The 19,051-nt window shown below is 35.5% G+C and overlaps 1 protein-coding gene and 1 pseudogene across 4 annotated transcripts in view; both read left to right on the top strand.

Moving 5' to 3' along the window:
* LOC145297535 (uncharacterized) overlaps nucleotides 1–17,954 on the top strand; it is a 330,130-nt gene extending 312,176 nt beyond the window's left edge. For all 3 annotated transcript variants that reach the window (XM_080143484.1, XM_080143485.1, XM_080143483.1), the window contains one exon: nucleotides 16,382–17,954. In XM_080143484.1, coding sequence (XP_079999610.1) covers nucleotides 16,484–17,752 — 1,269 coding nt within the window. In that variant the 5' untranslated portion in view covers nucleotides 16,382–16,483 and the 3' untranslated portion in view covers nucleotides 17,753–17,954. The remainder of the gene's footprint in view (nucleotides 1–16,381) is intronic.
* On the top strand, nucleotides 6,555–8,410 carry LOC145297922 (enoyl-CoA hydratase, mitochondrial pseudogene; annotated as a pseudogene). Its single transcript, XR_013870353.1, has 2 exons — nucleotides 6,555–6,711; nucleotides 7,721–8,410. The product of XR_013870353.1 is annotated as an enoyl-CoA hydratase, mitochondrial pseudogene (transcript).
* Nucleotides 17,955–19,051: the final 1,097 nt, after the last annotated feature.

The raw sequence follows: 19,051 nt of genomic DNA, 5'->3' as shown, positions 1-19,051 counted from the left end.
GTCAAGTGAGAGCCAGTATTGAAAATCCATGGGTTAAGGAAATTAACATAACTCCCCTCTATATATTCCTTGTGTCAAACAATAGATTCTTAACTCGAATATATGTCTTTATATTTTGATTTTCAGAATTTAACTACTAAACTATACCAATATATAGTAATGATTGAAAAAGTTGAAAAAAAAAAATGACTTGTGCACCATCACCGAGAATCAAAACCAAAACATTTAGCTTACGATTTACGTTTTGCTTCTGCTGTTAATGACTGAGCTATGAAGACATATTTGCTGCAAGGCTAAAAATTAAAACATGAACCAATAGCTATTACGTTACGCATGCATATCCATAATGCCGTTATTCGACCTTCACCTGGCAAATTCCATTTTTTTAATTTTCACACTTTTGCACCGATTTTCCCTGGCTAAAATCAAATATAAAGTTTCACATGTGTTCGAATACCCTATATATTAAGTTTCATGTCTGTAGACCAAAAACTTACAGAGGAGTTTGGTAGGCAAAATTTTTAAAACAAATATATATATGCATACATAAATATATATAGAAAGAGATTTGTGTTTACTATAACCTTTTTACGCAAATATTATGCAAGTATAAATCATGTAGATTATCTGCATGAATATAATTACACATAATAGTAAACTAAAGATGATCATCTCATAAGAAAACTAAAAAAAAATAATAGGGGATTAATTAAAATGAATGTTCAAAAGAATATGCAAATTAGCTAGATCTTTAGCTGGTGAATGCAATTCCACGATCCATGTATAAGAAAGTTATATTTTTTCCAATAAATAGAAAAAAGGGTTTTAATATGAATATCAATACACACACACACAAAAAAAAAAAAACATTTAGAGGCGTATAGATATATAAATGACAAAAAGTCTATATTCCAAATTCCAAGATGTTGTTCATCTTACCATTTATTTCTTTCAGAATGTTAAAATGTTTAATTCTTTGCAGCACCTTGGTATAAATAAAGGGTGAAATACTATTGAATAAGCCAATCTTTCACGAAAAACACCCGTCTAGCTATAACCACTATCATTAATTTTCCCCACTCTTTATCTGTGCCTAAATCAAAACGTAGATTCCATGAACAAAGCTTCTTTCTTAGAAGTGCACGACTGTGGAACTCTCTTCCGTTTGCCTGTTTCCCACCTGACTACAACTTGGATGTCTTCAAGTCCAACAGAAACAAATTCCTGATGAACCGCCCCCTTAAGTAAAACACTTTATCAAATCTCCAATACTAACGATTACTACGATACTATCCCATTGATTACTGTACACGCAATAACCTTTATCCCCTAGTGGCTTTCGGGCCTTTATAAGTGGTTACCTCCATATATAAAAAAAAAAGCATATTTTTCCTATGCTTGTTCTACAAGTACTTGAACGGATGTCCTCTGACGAACGCATAGCACTTGTGCCCCCTTAATATAAATACTCTCAACTAACCTTACAAGCAGCAAAATCCCATCCCTTCACTGTAGAGATCTCTAAATGTCGGAAAACTTTCTACTCTAATATTTTCTTCTGTCAACCTGCTAGATTTTGGAATTCTCTCCCAGTCTCCTGATTTCAATGCAATGTAAACATACATCTCGCTGCTCAGCTCCCTACATAGTGTCCCTGTATATATGGTCCCAGATAGTAGCCCCTTGCATTAAATTGGCACTGTGCTTTGTTTGGGGTGAATAAGAGTAAGAAAATGTGTTAGATGGAACAGCTTTCCATCTTGAAAAAGTAACAGAGAAAATGACTTTGTACTCAAAAGTTATCTCCCTTGATTCTAAGAGATTTTGAGGAGAGTTATATCTCTTGTATTGTAGACCAGCCGGCATTTACACAGTGACTACAAATCATCATTATAAAGTAATTCTTTTGCAGTTGTAAATATATAATAATTATATTTTCATCCAATTTATTCCTCATATGCATGTTTTATCACTCACAAAAACAACTTTACTTTAGAACTAACGTAAATAAGTTCTTGATGAGCCGTGCGTTCCATATAAGTTATCAAATTTACCAAATTTTCATTACTAATGATTACTATATTGTCCAATTTCTAATGTACACTCTTTAACCCTTATCCTTGAGTGGCCTCTTGGCCTTGATAATGTGGTGATGACTATGTAAAAAAAAAAAAAAGAACTGTTTTGTATTATGAAGACCTTGAGTATTTGATTAATATTTGGTTGAATTTTGAAAATGCTGCTTCAGCTTTATTTCAAAACGACTTATTATTGGACAAAAACCAGTCTTATTATTATTAGTATTATGTTTTTACAAAGGAGTCAACACTCATCAAAACCCGGAGGCCACTCGAGGATGAGGGTTAATGAATGTGCAATACTTATTGGGACTATAGCATAGTAATCATTAGACGTGGAAATTTGGTATAATTTGATTATTTAAGAAGACGGTTCAACACGAACTTGTTTACGTTGAACTTGAAGACGACTATATTGTAGTTAGTTGGAAAGCAGGTCAGTGTAATAGAGTTCCATGGGCGGGCAGTTCTTGGAAAGAAGCTTTGTTCATGGAATTCACGTTTAGGTTTGGGCACAGATATAGAATGGGTGCTCTGCTGCCTACTATGCTAGAGGCGAATAAATCTGGGGGAGATAACTCCTATTGACTAAAAACAAAATGCATATTTCGCAATAAATGATTTGGGATACTAAACCGTTAGTACCGGAAATTTTCGAAACAGTTTACGAAAATAAAACACGTTAATTAACAAAGTTTAACAAAAACGAATACACGGTTTTTTTTTCAAATAATAATAACAACAGCCGAATATAATATGGTCGTCTTCAAGTCCAATGTAAACAAGTTCTTGTTGAGCCGCCTCCCCTTAATAATTAATTTCTACTCCATTTCCACTACTAATTATTAATATGCTGTTGTCTCAGTGACTACTGTACACTTATTAATCCTTATTCTCGAGTGGCCTCCGGGCCTTGATAAGTAGTGACGCCCATGTAAAAAAATTTATTTATTTTTTAAATGAGACCATAAAGAAAAGAAAAGAAAGAAATCATTTTGTTTTTTCACTTGCAATTTAGAAATAGTTCACAATTTGTTAAAAATCAAGTTGGTTCCTCTAAGTAAAGAAACATTTGAACACAAACTTTAAATATTTGTCCAGGAAATAAAACAATATAACTATTTGTTGTATTAAAATCCAAATAGTTATTGAATTAAAGAAAAATAACAAATAATAATTAATTAATAAAATGTTCTTTTTCAATGCAAATTAGTTAACCTTGCGACTTATATATATATATATATATATATATATATATATATATATATATATATATATATAAAATGATGGTGCATCTATTGTGAATGTTGTTGAATTAACTTGGAATATGGCGTTTTGACTTTAGTGTATAATAAATAAAAATAAAAATTTATTTTCTTTTGTAAATCAATGTCCCCGCTTGGTGATTTGGTCACACACTTACCAATCAATTTGCAGGACATACCGATTTCATCTGTTCCCTGAAAAGAACTTGGGTCAGCAAAGAGAACCGTGGGAGCCACGAGGAAAGACATCCCTACTTTTTCTCTCCTTTCTCTGTCTACTGGATGCTCATGCATCCATGATTTTCTGCTGAAGATATCCGCTGATCAACCTCTGCCAGCCAAAAGGAATTTCGTTTCTTCACTTGGACACCATCCAACTTTCTTCCACTTAAATAAATCCTTTTGTTGTATTATTTGGATTAATCGGACAATGTTTTCATGTTGAGTGTTATCTGCACGACGTTTCGGTCGAAGTAACCCCCGGCTTTATTTCAGGTGTACGTCGCCATGATTGGCAAAGGAGAAAAGGGGGTTAACTCTACACTTTCAAGGTTTCGTACTTTTGCTTCTAGTTTAAAGTGAAATTACAAAAAAGTCATAAAGTCAATAAAATTAGAAAGCAAAACACAATTAATTATTTATGATTAAAATTGGAATTAAATCCATTAAAGCATTGTAAGTTCTTAGAAACATAAATTTATGAAACAAGAGAGTTAAATCATGTTTGCCCCATATTGTCTATTTGTTAATTTTTAACGAGATGTAGTTTTTTTTTTTAATTTCATATTTTTAATATAACCACTAATATTAGGTTAAAAAAAGTAAGAAAGATTTTTTAAAAGAGATGTCGAAGAGAAAAAGAGGGTAATCAATTGTCGACACGATTAAATTCGAGAAGTTAACACAAGAAACATTACATAGTTAAGGGGACGCAACTCTGAAAAGATTATCTGTTGAATGTTAATGGATATTCTCTTTAAAAAAGTGTGGGGGGGGTGAGAAAAATAACTATCCAGATGAGAATAAGGGACTTCTGTGCAACGTTTTTGTTACATAAAACTTATATAAGGAAGTTGGATTATTCCGATTATCCAAACTACTATTTTCATCTTGATTGTTATTTGCACAAGTTTTGGTCGACGTAATCTTTGATCTTCTTCAATTGTATTTTGTCGAACTCAGAAATCTTTCTGTCAAGCTCAGGAATCTGCAAATTTACAAATGGAGTAGCATGCTCCTGTTCTGTCAGCCATGAGTGGAGGTTGAAGGTTCACTCTTCAGTGTGAGCGACACTCAAAATGCAACTGTGAATTCTTTTAGGATTCCTACCCAGTCATAAACTGACATCACACGAAAAAGAGATAATCAGTTGAAATCGAGACTCCGAAGGCAATAGCTTGCGTGTCTCAACTCTCCAAAGTTAAAGAAAATGCTCTTTCTTAATTATTTAAATAAATTTTTATTTTTATAAGAAAATGTGTTTGTTGCTCATTTTATACAGCATGCACTTTTCAGCTGATGGACCCTACCACTAAAGAGCCGTAGATCAGACGTAGCCAATGTCGTGTTACTCCCTTGATTTGAAAAAGATGTGCCTATCGTTTATTTCCCCGGAGAGATGGTTGCCATACCCAGAATGTAAAAGCTCTTCACAGAACAGAAAACCAAGATACTCTTGCCGGTAAACGATCAAGTTACATCTTGGATATTATTCTCACAATATTTCGATTGATGTTATCTTCAACCTTCTTCAGGTGCATCATGTTGAAATCTGAAATCTGTATAGAATTCCAAATTGAACCCTTTATTTGATCCATGGAGATAGATTGTTATCGTTCTGACACCCATGACTGAGTAAAGGCTTAAATAATTCTCTTGAATTGAAAGCCATATTTTATTTCAGAAGAGTTTCCGATGAGTAGTTATTCTGTACAAGTCCTAGAGAAGATGAGTTTTCAGTGTGTAACTGTTCTTGGCCTTTAAAATTTTGCAGGCAAAGAGCAAAAGATCTTTTTTGTGTTGATACGAAAAATTATGTGCTGGAATGCTAAAAGATTCGATATTTTTATGGATCAATTCTGGTTTCTGATTGGTTGCTAGCAGAACGTAGCTCTATTTGATTGGTCAGTTCCTATCGCCTGTGTTTATAAGTAGAACCTTCCAACTTTAGTAATCATACCTTATTGTGGCAGAACTAACCTTTGTTATATACTAATAGACTATTCCAATTTCAATAAATACCGGAAGACTAAGCCATAAAGTGTCAGTCGATATCCGGTGGACCAACCTAAGTCATTTGTCGCCTACGAGAAACAACCCACCTATTGTATGTTTTACAATACATGTTGTTACTTTATTTTGGCGTTCTGCTTTTCTTTGTAACCCTTTAACAGGGCTATAACAGTGGCGATATCAGATTTCTAACTCAAAGTGGTCACTCGAATTTAAAATATCCCTAGCATTCAAAAGCACTCATGATGGAAAGCTGAATTAAACCAAGCAAGTGTTCAGAAAACACTGAGTAAAGGAGAAAGAGAGGAACTAATGAAAACCAAATAAATGCATGGACATAAAAGTTTGAATTGCAAACTCCTGGAAAGTAAGAATATTTTCATATTTTTTCCTCTCTTTGCTTGGAAGTATCACGAAATCTTGATGCCCCCATAAATAGAAAAAAGAAAGAGAAATAGGAATTATTCATGTTTTTGTTTTCTTGTATCATTAAATAAGTATGTCAGCGAACTTTTCTTCTTTTTTTTTTTTTGCTTACTAAAAAAAATGTAAATACAGTTTTCGGGCTTTTTTTTCATCATGGTCAACATTTTTTCTGTTCTATGAAAAAAAAATTGTTATGAAAAACTATCAAATATTTCTGTCGACATATGTATTTTTTTCTCATCTATGAAAAAGACATTCTTTTTTGAAGAGGAATTTAAAAATGTATGTTCAACGTTCGTTTGCAAAGTTATTAAAGGAAATGAAATATTGTTCCCTTTCCCCCAGTTGTTCTAAAAATACTAAAAACTGGTTGATCTGAACCGGGTTTTGTTAAATTTCTGTAAGTTTAGTATTTTATCCATTATAGAAAAATGTATTATCCATCATACAAAAATTACAAAGTACATTGGAACAATTATTAAAACTGCAAATCGAACAATAATAATTATTTGAACACCAGAAGCGCTGAGGTAAAAGTCAACAAGAACAACAAATGAGGCTAGAGGCCCAGCAATATGAAAATCAACAGCACATGAAAGAGATGCTTACTGAAGTAATAAAAAATAATACATCCACTGATAATGCTAACACATTTTCACAAGACTCAATATGGAATACAATTAACAATTTCTGCTATGGAGCTGAAGAAGGTAAATCATTTGAAACTTATTTTCATCGGTATGAAGATTTTTTAGTATTGACTGCAAACAGAAAAAGGGTCGTTTACTATTATAGAAACTAGAGAGAACGGAACATAACAAGTTTGTGGATTTTATTTTACCTTGGAAAATGTCAGAATTTACTTTCGCCAAGACGGTAGAACTTCTTACAGAACTATTTAACCCGAAAGTCTCTTTATTCCATAAGCGTTGGTTATGTCTGAATTTGCAGAAAAATGACAAAAATGATTTCGCAATCATTGAAAATATTGTGACAAATTCAAACTTGCAGACCTTAATGCAGACAATTTTAAATGTTTAGTATTTGTGCAATGATTGGTTTCTGGTCGAGATACAGAAATTAGAAGGTGTGTCCTCATAAAATTAGAAAATGAACTAAGCTTAACCCGACTACAAAGTTTCCTAGAACTCACTAACTATTACCAGTGCTTCATTCCTAGAATGCATGAACTGCGAGCACCTTTGAGCACGCTTTTGAAAAAGGATAAACGTTGGGAATGGACTGCTGAGTATCAGTCAGCATTTGAGGAAATTAAAAAGGTGTTACGATCAGACCTTTTCCTCACACATTTTAACCTGAAACTAGATATCATAGTGGCTAGTGATGCTAGTCAATACAGTATAAGTGCATGCCTGTTGCATAAGATGCAAAATGGGTTGAAAAAAAACAATTACCTATGCATCCAGGATATTGCTCCCAGCCAAAAACACAGTAGTCACAGATAGAGAAAGAAGGTCTTCGCATTATCTATGAAGTTTCAAAATTTCATCATTACCTGCATGGTAGGCATTTTACTCTGCAAGCAGACTCGTTTGTCCCAAGGTTATAATGGCGTTAAGAGGGTTCCAGTTATTTAAGGCTCTGTCTAGATGTGCAAGTAGAAACCTCATAATTGTCCAGCAACTTCTACTCACATCATCACGCTTATATTGCTCAGCTACTGATCATCAATATATAAAAGTTGAAAAACGGGTTCAGCCAATAATATCGGTCTAATCACACTGAACTGACCCAAAGTGCCCAACGTTCTATGCCATGGTCTTATGACAGAAATGAAGGCAGCTGTGGATGGTTTTGATGCATCATCATAACAGGAAAAGGAAAAGCCTTTGCTGTCGGGGCTGATATTAAAGAAATGAAAGATCATGAATTCTCCAATGTCTTCAAAACGAACTTCCTTAGTCACTGGGATGGTATCATCAAAACCAGAAAACCTGTAATTGATGCAGTAAATGGATATGCCCTTGGAAGGATTGTAAACTTGCTATGATGTGTGATATTACCTTTGCATCTGATTGAGCATGGTTTGAATAGCCAGAAATCCTACTTGGTATGATTCCAGGGGCTTGTAGCACACAATGTCTGACAAGAGCTGTAGGAAAATCCAAAGCAATAGAACTAATTCTAACTGGCAACATGATTGCAGCCGCTGAAGCAGAAAAAATTAGTTTGGTGAGTAAAGTCACTCCAAGTGATGGACTCATGACTGCAACGATAGAGACAGCAGAAAAAATTGCCAGTCAATTCATACTTGTAATAGCCATACGTAAAGAAAATATTTCGCCCTGAACAATGAATCCCTCAAGAAGTAGAGGCTATTGAAACCTACAACACGTTTGATATTGAACCTCCCCAACACACCAAAACCACGACATTCAGGCAGAAAAAGGAAAATTATTGAGTCGTTCATGGTCCATCCAAAGAGGAAAAAATACTGATACACCATCCGGAGTTATCAGCATGGGAAGGGGTGTTGTGGTGGAACTAACCTATGTTACCTAATAATAAACTATTCCTGTCTCAATAAATACTGGAAGACTAAGCCATGAGGTGTCAGTCAATATCTAGTGGACCAATCTAGGTTGTTCGTTGGCTACGATGAAAAACCCACCTATTGTATGCTTTGCAATACATGTCGTTACTTTATTTTGACATTCGGTTTTTCTTGGTAACCCTTTAACCGGGCTATAACATTCCTTCTTCTTATATAAAAAAGATTGCACCAAATTCTTAATTATATTTTAGTATCGCCCACACTGAGAATTGAACTTTCAACCCCCCAGAAGACTGTCACTTAGATCTGATTGTTAATTTACTAATTTATCTGTAGATAAAAATCGCAGATGAGAACGGTCGTCTGAATAATCCGAATAAAACAAATTATCAATCCTTATCTTAAACATAATTTAACTTTGTTTAGTGTTCATCTTTCCAAACATGCTCGACATTTTTTCTGCTTCTAACTTGTTTCATCTATATTATTTTATTAATATAATTTATACACTTTCGACTGCCATCATAATCATGGCTAGAGGTTTTATAATGCTGTTGTACTTACCGACCTCCTACAGTTGATCTATATCATAGTCAAAGTGTTATATAGCAGAGTGCTATTCATTTCCATATGAACCAGATGATTATTGCTGGCATTCGTTTCACTGATATCTTTCCAGTTAGAATTCTTTATAGAAAAACATCAGGTACTTACAGTAGGGACCACGCAAACGTTTCCAAAGCTCTTAAGTGAAAGTGTTTCTGTAGAATGAACTGGATTCGAACTTGGCACACCTTGTGACCTCTGACCCCGTCCAAGTCACATATAGTTGTGATCGTCTTCCTCCGAGAACTCTCTACAGGATTCTTCCATGCCGCAGACCTCATTTATCGGATTGATATGCTGGTTTCTGCTGAAAATAATTAGCTTCTCATGCAGGCAAAAGAAGACAAACTCAGATATGTCTATTCTACTCAATTAATGCAAGTAAAATTTACAAAGTGTGTTCACATATATACAATTGTTCAGTTCAATTTCATACAAAACACTTTTAAGTCCCAATTAGATTTAGTCTCTCGGTAGTGATGGACGGCAGAGAGATGGGAGGGGAGTGACGATCCCTCGGTCTGGTTTCGACTCACTCAAACTTGGTTTCAACTCCGATTTTCTGGCGCAAGCACTCACTTATATTGGAAGGTGATAGGGTTGCTTACCAGGTCAATCACCAATCAGCATGTCATTCTGGAGAACTCCCGATCTAATGCATGTGTGCTGGTGAATCTGCGAATGTTTGCAGGTTTCAGTTCTCACGGACAGAGAGGTCAACACCATGCCTCCTGTCTGGCCTTGTATTCAGAATCCAGACGTCCTTGAGTTGGTTTTCGCCAGGCCAAGAAGGAAATCATATTTCGTTCTAGCTTTCAAAATGAGATCACTTGTCATTTTTCCCAAGTAATAGATTTAACTGTCAGGCTTCATAAAAAAAAACAATAAAATTCATTCTCCTCAGCCGGGTCAACCGCCGCTGTCTGAGTACATAACAATACTTAATCATATCTGCCCAGCATTCTCCAGCGTTTCAGGAGCCTAAATCATACCCAATTGGGGATCCCTGCTGCTCCCTGGCAGGTTTTCAGTCCATTCCATTAACACTTACCCATCGTCACCTTCTTAGCAGAATGCTTGAAAAAGAGTACTGTGATTTCACAGCCTTGTGCCAGAGTTGTGTGTTTGTCCTTGAATGTGAGCATCGATTGTGAGCAATAGAAAAAGAATTTTAGTCATTTGAGAATAGGAAAATCTAGCAGCAGTAGCAGCCATAACAACAAGGAGTAGGAAGGAACAAGGAGTGCATATCTAAAAACTCACAAATAGTCTGTTCTTGTTGGTTGCATTCATCTGATTGTAACTCTTGAACCTACTGAGAAGGGTATCAGCCTAATGCTGTTTACATCAATAAGAAGTGGAGAAATAAGATTGAAAACCTTTCTGAATTTTTTAGAGGAGGATTATTTAGACTATTCGGACTACTGTTCTCATTTTGAGTGTCATTTTCACAACGTTTCAGTGGATGTAACCTCCGACCATATTCAGGTGTATCTTGTCGAACTCAGGAATCTTTCTATCCAACTGAATAATCTGCACAGAATTTTGAGCAAAACCCTTTATTTAATTCATGTGGAAGGGTTGGGTAGCATGCACTCGTTCCGTCAATCATAATTGGATAGAAGTTCTAAGTAATTAGCAATTGTATTTTCGGTCGCCCACACTAATGATTGAAGCTTAAACCTTCAGGAGGAAGTCACTTTTACAACTGAACTTTTCTAAGTACTCTAACCATGCAACATCGATCCTTGCAAATGGAACCCTCTATTTAATTCACAAGAGTAGCATATTCTTGTTTCATCAGCCATGACCGGGTGGCATTCCTAAATAATTTGCAATTGAATTTTGAATGTTACCAGAATGAAATCATGCTACTCCCATGGATTAAATAAAAGGTTCCGTTCGAAATTCCTTGCAGATTCCCAAGGTTTTTTCTTTCTTTTTTTTTTTTTTTTTTTTTTTTACATAGGCATCACCACTTATCAAGGCCCAGAGGCCACAGTAGTCAATTGGAAAATATAGTAATCGGTAGTAATGGAAATTCAGTAAATTTGTTAACTTAAGTGGAACGACTCCTCAAGAACTTGTTTACATTGGACTTGAAGACAACCATATTGCAGTCAGCTGGAAAGCAGGAAAACGGAAGACAGTTCCACAGGCGTGCAGTTCTAAGAAAGAAGCTTTGTTCATGGAATCTACGTTTAGGTTTAGGAGCAGATACAGAGTGGGGTGGTGGGTTATTGATAGTGTTTTCAGCTAGTGTTTCTTGTGAAAGTTTGGTGAGGGGGGACGATAGATTGAAGCTCAGTCGAGCACTTGCCATGAAAATAACGATAAAGCAAGGACAAACTCGAAACATCTCTTCAGAAAGATTTCCGAGTTTGACAAGTTATACCTGAAGAAGGTTGGAGGTTACATCGACTGAAACGTTGTGAAAATGACATTCAAAATGAGAACAATATTCCAAAGAATCCAAATAATATGAATTATAAATATCTAATCTGTTATTATTTTGTTTCTTATTTGAAAAAGAATTTTTAACTGAATTCTTTATTTAATTCACTGGGGTAGGCTGCTTTTTCTTTTTTTTCTTTTTTTTTTTTTAACTCTTATTCACCCCCCGCCCCCCAAAAAAAACAAGACATATTACTAGTTGAACGTAAGGGGTTACTATTTGAGACCATGTCTACAAGGACATTGTGTAGGGAATTGAGAAGTGAAATGTCTGTTAACATTACATTTAAATTTTTGCACATGAATACAGTCAGGGAAGCATAAAAACGGGGAGGGAATTCCAAAGTCTCGCAGTTTGATGAAAGAAACTATTAGATTAGAAAGCTTTCCGGCATCTATGGAAACTTAGAGTGAAGGGGTAAGATTTTGCTGCTTATCATGTTAGTCGAGGGTATTTATGTCTATGTTTCATACTATTTAGACATTTCATATTAGTTCATATTTTTTCTTAACTTCCTTCACCAGGGATTGAACTTGCAGCATCAAGATAAAAATATCTTTATAATATTTCTTAACACACGTTTTTATCCCATGAGGCCATGCATACAGTAAAGATTAGCTGTTACAAGATAATGGTGGAAAATAGACTGAAATAAAAAAAAAACAGGGCTGATAGCCATTAGTCGCATGCTCTCATGTAATGAATGAATGCGTGAATGTAGGATTGACATGAAATTCTTAAAGATAAACTAAAATGATCGAAAAATGGGCTGAAATGACTTAAATAAATAAAAAGTAAATGACTTAGAATGACTTTAGTGAACTTAAGGATGAACTGAATAACCCTAAGAATGATTTGAATGCTTAAAGAATAACTGGAATTCTTCAAAAACAACTTGAATGATCTGGAGAATGACTTGAATGACTTTGAGACTGACTGGTTGTAAAATGGGTGATGATTTTACATTAAATTAATACAGAAAAGTGATCCCCCACTTTATATCACAAAGTTACAAACATAAGTACAGCATGTAGTAAGAACAGATACTACACTTTGAGATATTAAATCTTTTATTCAGGAAAAAATGAACATGAACAAAAAACTTAGGCACAAGGCCAACTCAAAAGGGGGGAAATGGGTGTCGTTGGTCATCCTTGTCACTCTAGAACTAAACAAAAGTTTCTCTTAGCTAGAATCTTCTTTCATCATAATACCGTATTCACCCTTTCATACTTAGGGACGTCCTACTTAGCACCCAATTTTTAAAACATTTTTTATGAGCATGTAAAAACAAAAAAGGCACTTTGATCTTGGCTAAAAGGCCAAGAAAAGGGTATTTATTTGCTCCCCCACCGATCAAAGTAGGCACAAGGCCGATTTTTAATGTGAGGAGTGAAGGGGAAATGGGGACCAACTCCCCGGGGAGTAGGGGAGCTGGATAATGACAATTTGTATGAAGGGTTGGTATTTATTTGCTCCCCCACCGAGCAAATTAGGCACAGGGCCGATTTTTAATGTGAGGAGTGAAGGGGAAATGGGGACCAACTACCCGGGGAGTAAGGGAGCTGGATAGTGACAATTGGTATGAAGGGTTGCCTCTATATTGACCAAGGTCTTATATGTGGGGTTGCCCCCATATATGGTCTTTGCTTGCAGTATCTGCCAGAACAGATACTACACTTTGAGATAGTAAAGCTTTTATTCAGGAAAAAATGAACATGAACAAAAAACTTAGGCACAAGGCCAACTCAAAAGGGGGGGTGTTGGTCGTTGGTCATCCTTGCCACTCTAGAACTAAACAAAAGTTTCTCTTAGCTAGAATCTTCTTTCACCATCATACCGCATTCGCCCTTTCATACTTGGGGACGTCCTACTTAGCACCCAATTTTTTAAACATTTTTTATTAGCGTGTAAAAACAAAAAAGATAACAATAAAGGTAATACAATAATTCATTTGTGTCGAGGGGGGGAAAAAAAAATTCCAGTAGTGATTAGTAGGGCCCTCCCAACCCCGTCTAGTTGATAGACTACCCGTTCCACTTTAGTTTGTAAAGGAACCTGAGTTCCTGCGGGCCAGTCTCTAAGTGGGGATGCTGTCTAGATGGGACGAAATGGAGAAAAGAAAATTTGGGGGGGATGGGGGATGGGGGGTTAGTTATTGATTTTTTTTTTTTTTTTTTTTTTTTTTTTTTAAGCTAGAACAGCATCTATTAACAACAGACCTTTGATCTTAACCTAAAAGGCCAAGCACAAAAGTGTTACGGACAGAACGACCAACCGACCGACCGACGGAGTGACTTATAGAGTCGCTTGCACGCAACTAAAAAGTAAGCAAATTTCGATTCTCCCTTTTGCGATACCTTTTGTAACAGAACACATATGCGCGTATGCAAATGTATACGAAATGCGAAACGACGTTACACTAAGGATAAAGAAAAAGACTATAAAAAAGAAAGAGAGGTCAGAGAAGAGACGATCACGTGAGAGGCGTAAGTGGCGGTTGTAATGAGAAGTCATCCATGGTGAGAAAATGAGAAAATAAATGTTGTTACAAAAAAAAATGGAGTCGAGTTATTACTTGTCTTCTGTTCCTTGCAACAATAGACTGCATACAACGTATGCAAGTACAAACGTACACGTAGTTTAACAAAAATACAATGAACGAAACTAGCATCTGATGTAAATGTGTAAAGTTACACTTTTACAAAATCTGATTCCGACTCCAACTCTCTGTCTATACTAAAAGAAAGAAAATGTTCATGGAAATAACAAAAGAAAACAGCATGAAATGTAAATGTATTTTTTTATTTCAATTTTGTCCCAATCGCCGCAATGTTGCATCACTGTGCCTGTTTTATAAATATTTTAATGGAATGTTTCTGATGAACTCGTTTCACTTGTACCCCCTTGATGTACATATCCCCGACATCCGCTTAGCAGTAAGATCTCACGCCCTCACTGCTGTTGTCCCTAAATGCCAGAAAGCTTTTTATTCTAATAGTTTCTTCCCTCGAAAAGCTAGACTTTGGAACTTCCTTCCTGCTGCCTGCTTCCCTGGCTGTGCTGATATGCAGAAGTTTAATTGTAACATAAACAAATATCTTGTTAATCTTTCCTGGACATGGCTCCAAATAGTTGCCCCTTACGTCCAAGTGGTGATATGCTTTGTAAGGGGTGAACATGAGTAACAAAAAAAAAGAAAAAAAAAGATTTAATGAAAATTTACATTAACATTTCAGTTGTATTTGAAAGCAACAGCAACAAATTCAATGAAGACAAGTTACAGGGGTTCAAAATGGACAAGAATTCCAACTTTTTTCATGTTTTGTCTTGAGGTTTGATACTTCTCGTTGCTGACAATCTTTGGTATATCAAGCTGAAATTTATGTTCAGTTCCAAGATTATATAAGGTTGTGTCAGATTGTGTATGCCAGGCAGATCAAACTCAGTTCCGCGGGGGCCAAAAGAATCAGTTTCTGTTATCATAAAGACAATTATAACTGAAGTCATTTAATAAAAATTATTGCAGATTATCTTGTAAAAAAAAAAAATAAATAAAAAACAAAAGAATATTTTTCTTTTAATTTCGAAACATGCAATAGTTTGTTCCTATTCAAGAATGCAAGTACAAACATACACGTAGTTCAACAAAAATATAATGAACGAAACTAGCATCAGATGTAAATGTGTTCTTAATTTTAATACTAGCGGGTGCCCAGCGTTACCCGGGTGTTTGGAGCAAAAAAAAACAAACAAAAAAAAAATGGTAGTAGGCATGCAGGCTCGAACCTGTGATGCGTAGGTGGAAAAGAAAGTGAAAGAAAAGCTAACATTTTACCGTTACGCTAAGATGCGAAAGGAAGTGAAAAGCGTTCAAATTAAGCAATGTCAATAATTTGTTAATATATTTACTTTTTATTGTTTTTTTAATTTTATTTTGGTAAGCATTTACTATTAAAACCAAAATCACTTACTATAAAAATATTTGAAAATACATTTACGATTTTAAAGAAGTAAACAATTTTGTTTTTCTTTTAAGATAAAGAAAACATTTTTTCTGTTATACTTGACATGTTTTTCTGTTGTGCTTTCATTTTGTTTTTTTTAATATTCCCCCTCAATCTGGAAAAAAAACTTGTTTAATATTAGGGCTATGACAACAGCATATTCTTTTCATTATTTTAACTCTCGAGTATGTATCCGACACAATTAGACACGATTAATCAACCGAGAACCACATCACGCTACATAAAAAGATATAAGATATCGATGGATATATATATCTGAGAATCAAAACCAGGAAAAGAATATGCCGTTGTCATAGCCCTACTTATTATTTACACTGGTTTTAGCGAAAACTGACGTCCAATATTTCAGAGAATTAAATAATTTGTTGATATATTTAATTTTCATTGTCTTCTTTTTTTTTGGCAAACATTTGCTGTTAAAAAAAAAACGCTTATTATAAAAAATACAAAAAGAACACATTTACGATTTTAAAAAGTAAACAAATATTTTTTCTTCTAACTTAAGTGAAAATTTCTGTTTTTATATTTAAATCGTTTTTGTTTGTTTTTTTGTTTTAAAATATTTCCTCTAAATTTGAAAAAAAAAACTTGTTTTTTTACAAAGATTTTTAGCAAAAAAGAAAAAACAAATAAAAAATAATAGGAGCCATTTGTCATGCCTTAATTTGTTGTGCTTAATTTGCCGTACATAAATAGTAAAACACTGTGTGTACCTTACATTAGAAATATTGTCAATGGCTTATTGTGTTATTAATACTTTTTTTCTTCATTTTCAGGATCAACCTCACTGAAAAATAATCCAAGAGCACTCTCTCACCAAGACAAAAAAAAAACAACAACTAAAAAAATATCAAGATTTTTTGCTAATCCGAGTCCTGATGGGCCGTAGCATATCACCCCGCAACTGCAGGCCACCTGCATGTGTGCGTCGGACTTCAGTAATATCGACAGACGAATCCAATGCCAATCTAAACTCAAATTCCAATTCAAGATGTATCAAATTCTATTGCTGCCCCTGCACGGGACTTTGTTACCTCTTCTGTCTGAAGAGTATGAAAGTGAACACTCGCTTAAAGATCGTGTGGATATGGATTATCTCTCTTTCTCTGCTCGTCGGCCTCTATCTGCGGCTCAACATGTATGAGGAAAACACAGAGACCATTTCTTCATCGGACATGCTCCACGTGCATAAGATCTCCACAGCGTTTTGCCAGAAAGTAAAACTCGAAACAACATCTCCAAACGCGTACATCTCAGTCTATCTTTTGCCGTACAAACCTGCACAGAATTCAACGTTCACTACGTACAGTTTCACGCAGGAATTCACCCTCAGCTGGCATGAAAACAAAACTTACCAATTCTATTTGATGTCAGGTTCTTTAGTGAGTATAAGTGTGTGCACTAGGAAAAGTGCATTGACGCTATACCTGATCAAAAGTCGCGAGAACATGGAGAAGTTTGTTCCCAACCAGGACAGCAAATATTGTATCGGTTACATCAAGGTTTTGAGGAAAAGTTGTGCTTCAAAACTTTTCGACATCTCGAGCACTGACAGATATTTTTTCTTCATTACAAACAACTGGGAATCATCAACGGTCTCCGTAAACATGACGCTAAAGCGCAAATCCTACCGGGTCCACGAGAAAAAAGTGCAGATCTTCTCCATGCGTGAAGAATGTATTGTGCCTGTGAAATTCTGGTCGACTGATACAGTCATTTACCAACTGGTGTCTAAACGCTATACAGAAGCCTCTGTAACGACGACCTGTGAACCACAAAACGTTGTATACGTGAGCCTCTTCTTGGCTGGCCCGTTTTTACTGGGATTGGGGATATGCTACATCATAAAACAAGTCTGCGAAGGAAGCAGAGACTCCCAGAGGCCAACCATTGATGTAGTTGTTAGTCCTGGCCGGTCGTCTTCTCGTCCTCGACGTAATGCTTCACCGAACCGATCTGTCAGTCGGCAACCCAGCCCCCATACCCCTCACACACCCCACCCAGAAGATGAAAGCTTCTCTTGGTTGTCTGGGGGTAATTCAAACCAAAACGCATTAGCCCCACCCTCCTATGATAGTTTATTTGCACCAGGCTCTAATGCCGACCCCCCATCATACCAAACGGCTCTTACGATGCCTACTGTTTGAGGATTTTAAATCTTATGGAGTACCTGCATCTCCATGAGGGTGTCTGATGAATTTGTCTACAATAGTCAGCAATTTGTCTACGAATAAAATTCAACTATAACAGTGTAGGGATTAGAGTTAATTTTTGGGGGAGGGGGTTCTTTTTCATTATTGTAGCGAAATCTGACAGCTGAAAAAATGAGTTTCCATAAAAAAAACAAAATACTAACTGCTTACTGTTTTTTTAATTTCAACAATAAGCAATGTTATCTAAATAATTATTATGTAGCAGTTGGTTTATTATTACGTAAAATATGTACTTTGTACAAATAGATGATTGCGTGACATCCACCATTAATTATAACAAGACAGACCGAGTTACTTCCCTGATTTGGTGCTTTTTATTTATATACACACTTGAAATTTTTTTTCAAAAACTATTTTCATTAATAATTAATTTTCTATCTTATCGTTTTTCGTAATTTTTGGATATTTTCATTACTGCAACATGACAATTTAATAGATACCATTGTTTTCACTTGAAATTCAATATTTCAATTTTCGAATTTCGCTGCAATAACGAAGTAGAACCAATTTTTGTAGGTTAGAGTTGTGCCCCTTGCTTAAAAGACTTAGAATCTGTAAAAGAAAAAAATAATCACAAAATCGTGTCACGGACATGAGATCTCATGGCAACTTTCCTACGAATTCATGGTTAAGAATTAAAGCCAGATTTCGTCCTCATTTGCTGATTGGATAAGCTACAGGGAACATTGGTTTTGGGACAGTTCTCTAACAAGAAAAAATGCTGCTTTATTTCTATGGGAACATTTGCAATTTTTATCTCTTGTTTCGGTTATTATTTTCATAGTTTGTCAGAGAAAAACTACTTATGAATGCAATGTCTTTGCTCTTCCATGACTTTTTAACTTTTATTTTTCAACATTGCCATTTCTGGAATTTGCCAAAGCTTTCGACTCGTTAAATCATCGTCTACTTCTCATCAAACTCCGGGTGTACGGGTCCCAACTAGAGGTCATGCAGTGGGTTGGAGCCTTCCTCGCTGACCACACCTTCCAAGTTCAAGTCAGCAGCTGACTTTCTGATGCATGCAGTGCAACAAGTGGTATGCCACAGGGTTCAGTAATTGGGCCCGGTTGTTTCTCATCTTCATTAATGACTTGCCCGAAGTGATTTCTGAGCTTCCCCTCTTGTTTGCCAATGATGTCAAAATTCTTGCCCATCTCCCACTCCCCACAGTGACTATAAAGACCTCCGATGTTGCCTCCATGAAGTCTGGAGATGGACATTGGACTGAAA

The sequence above is a fragment of the Euprymna scolopes genome, chromosome 18, assembly GCF_053919585.1.
Source record: "Euprymna scolopes isolate OS-2025 chromosome 18, ASM5391958v1, whole genome shotgun sequence".
NCBI classification, from domain to species: domain Eukaryota; kingdom Metazoa; phylum Mollusca; class Cephalopoda; order Sepiida; family Sepiolidae; genus Euprymna; species Euprymna scolopes.
Note: the sequence above shows the minus strand (reverse complement) of the source record. Positions and strands in the feature narration are given on the sequence as shown.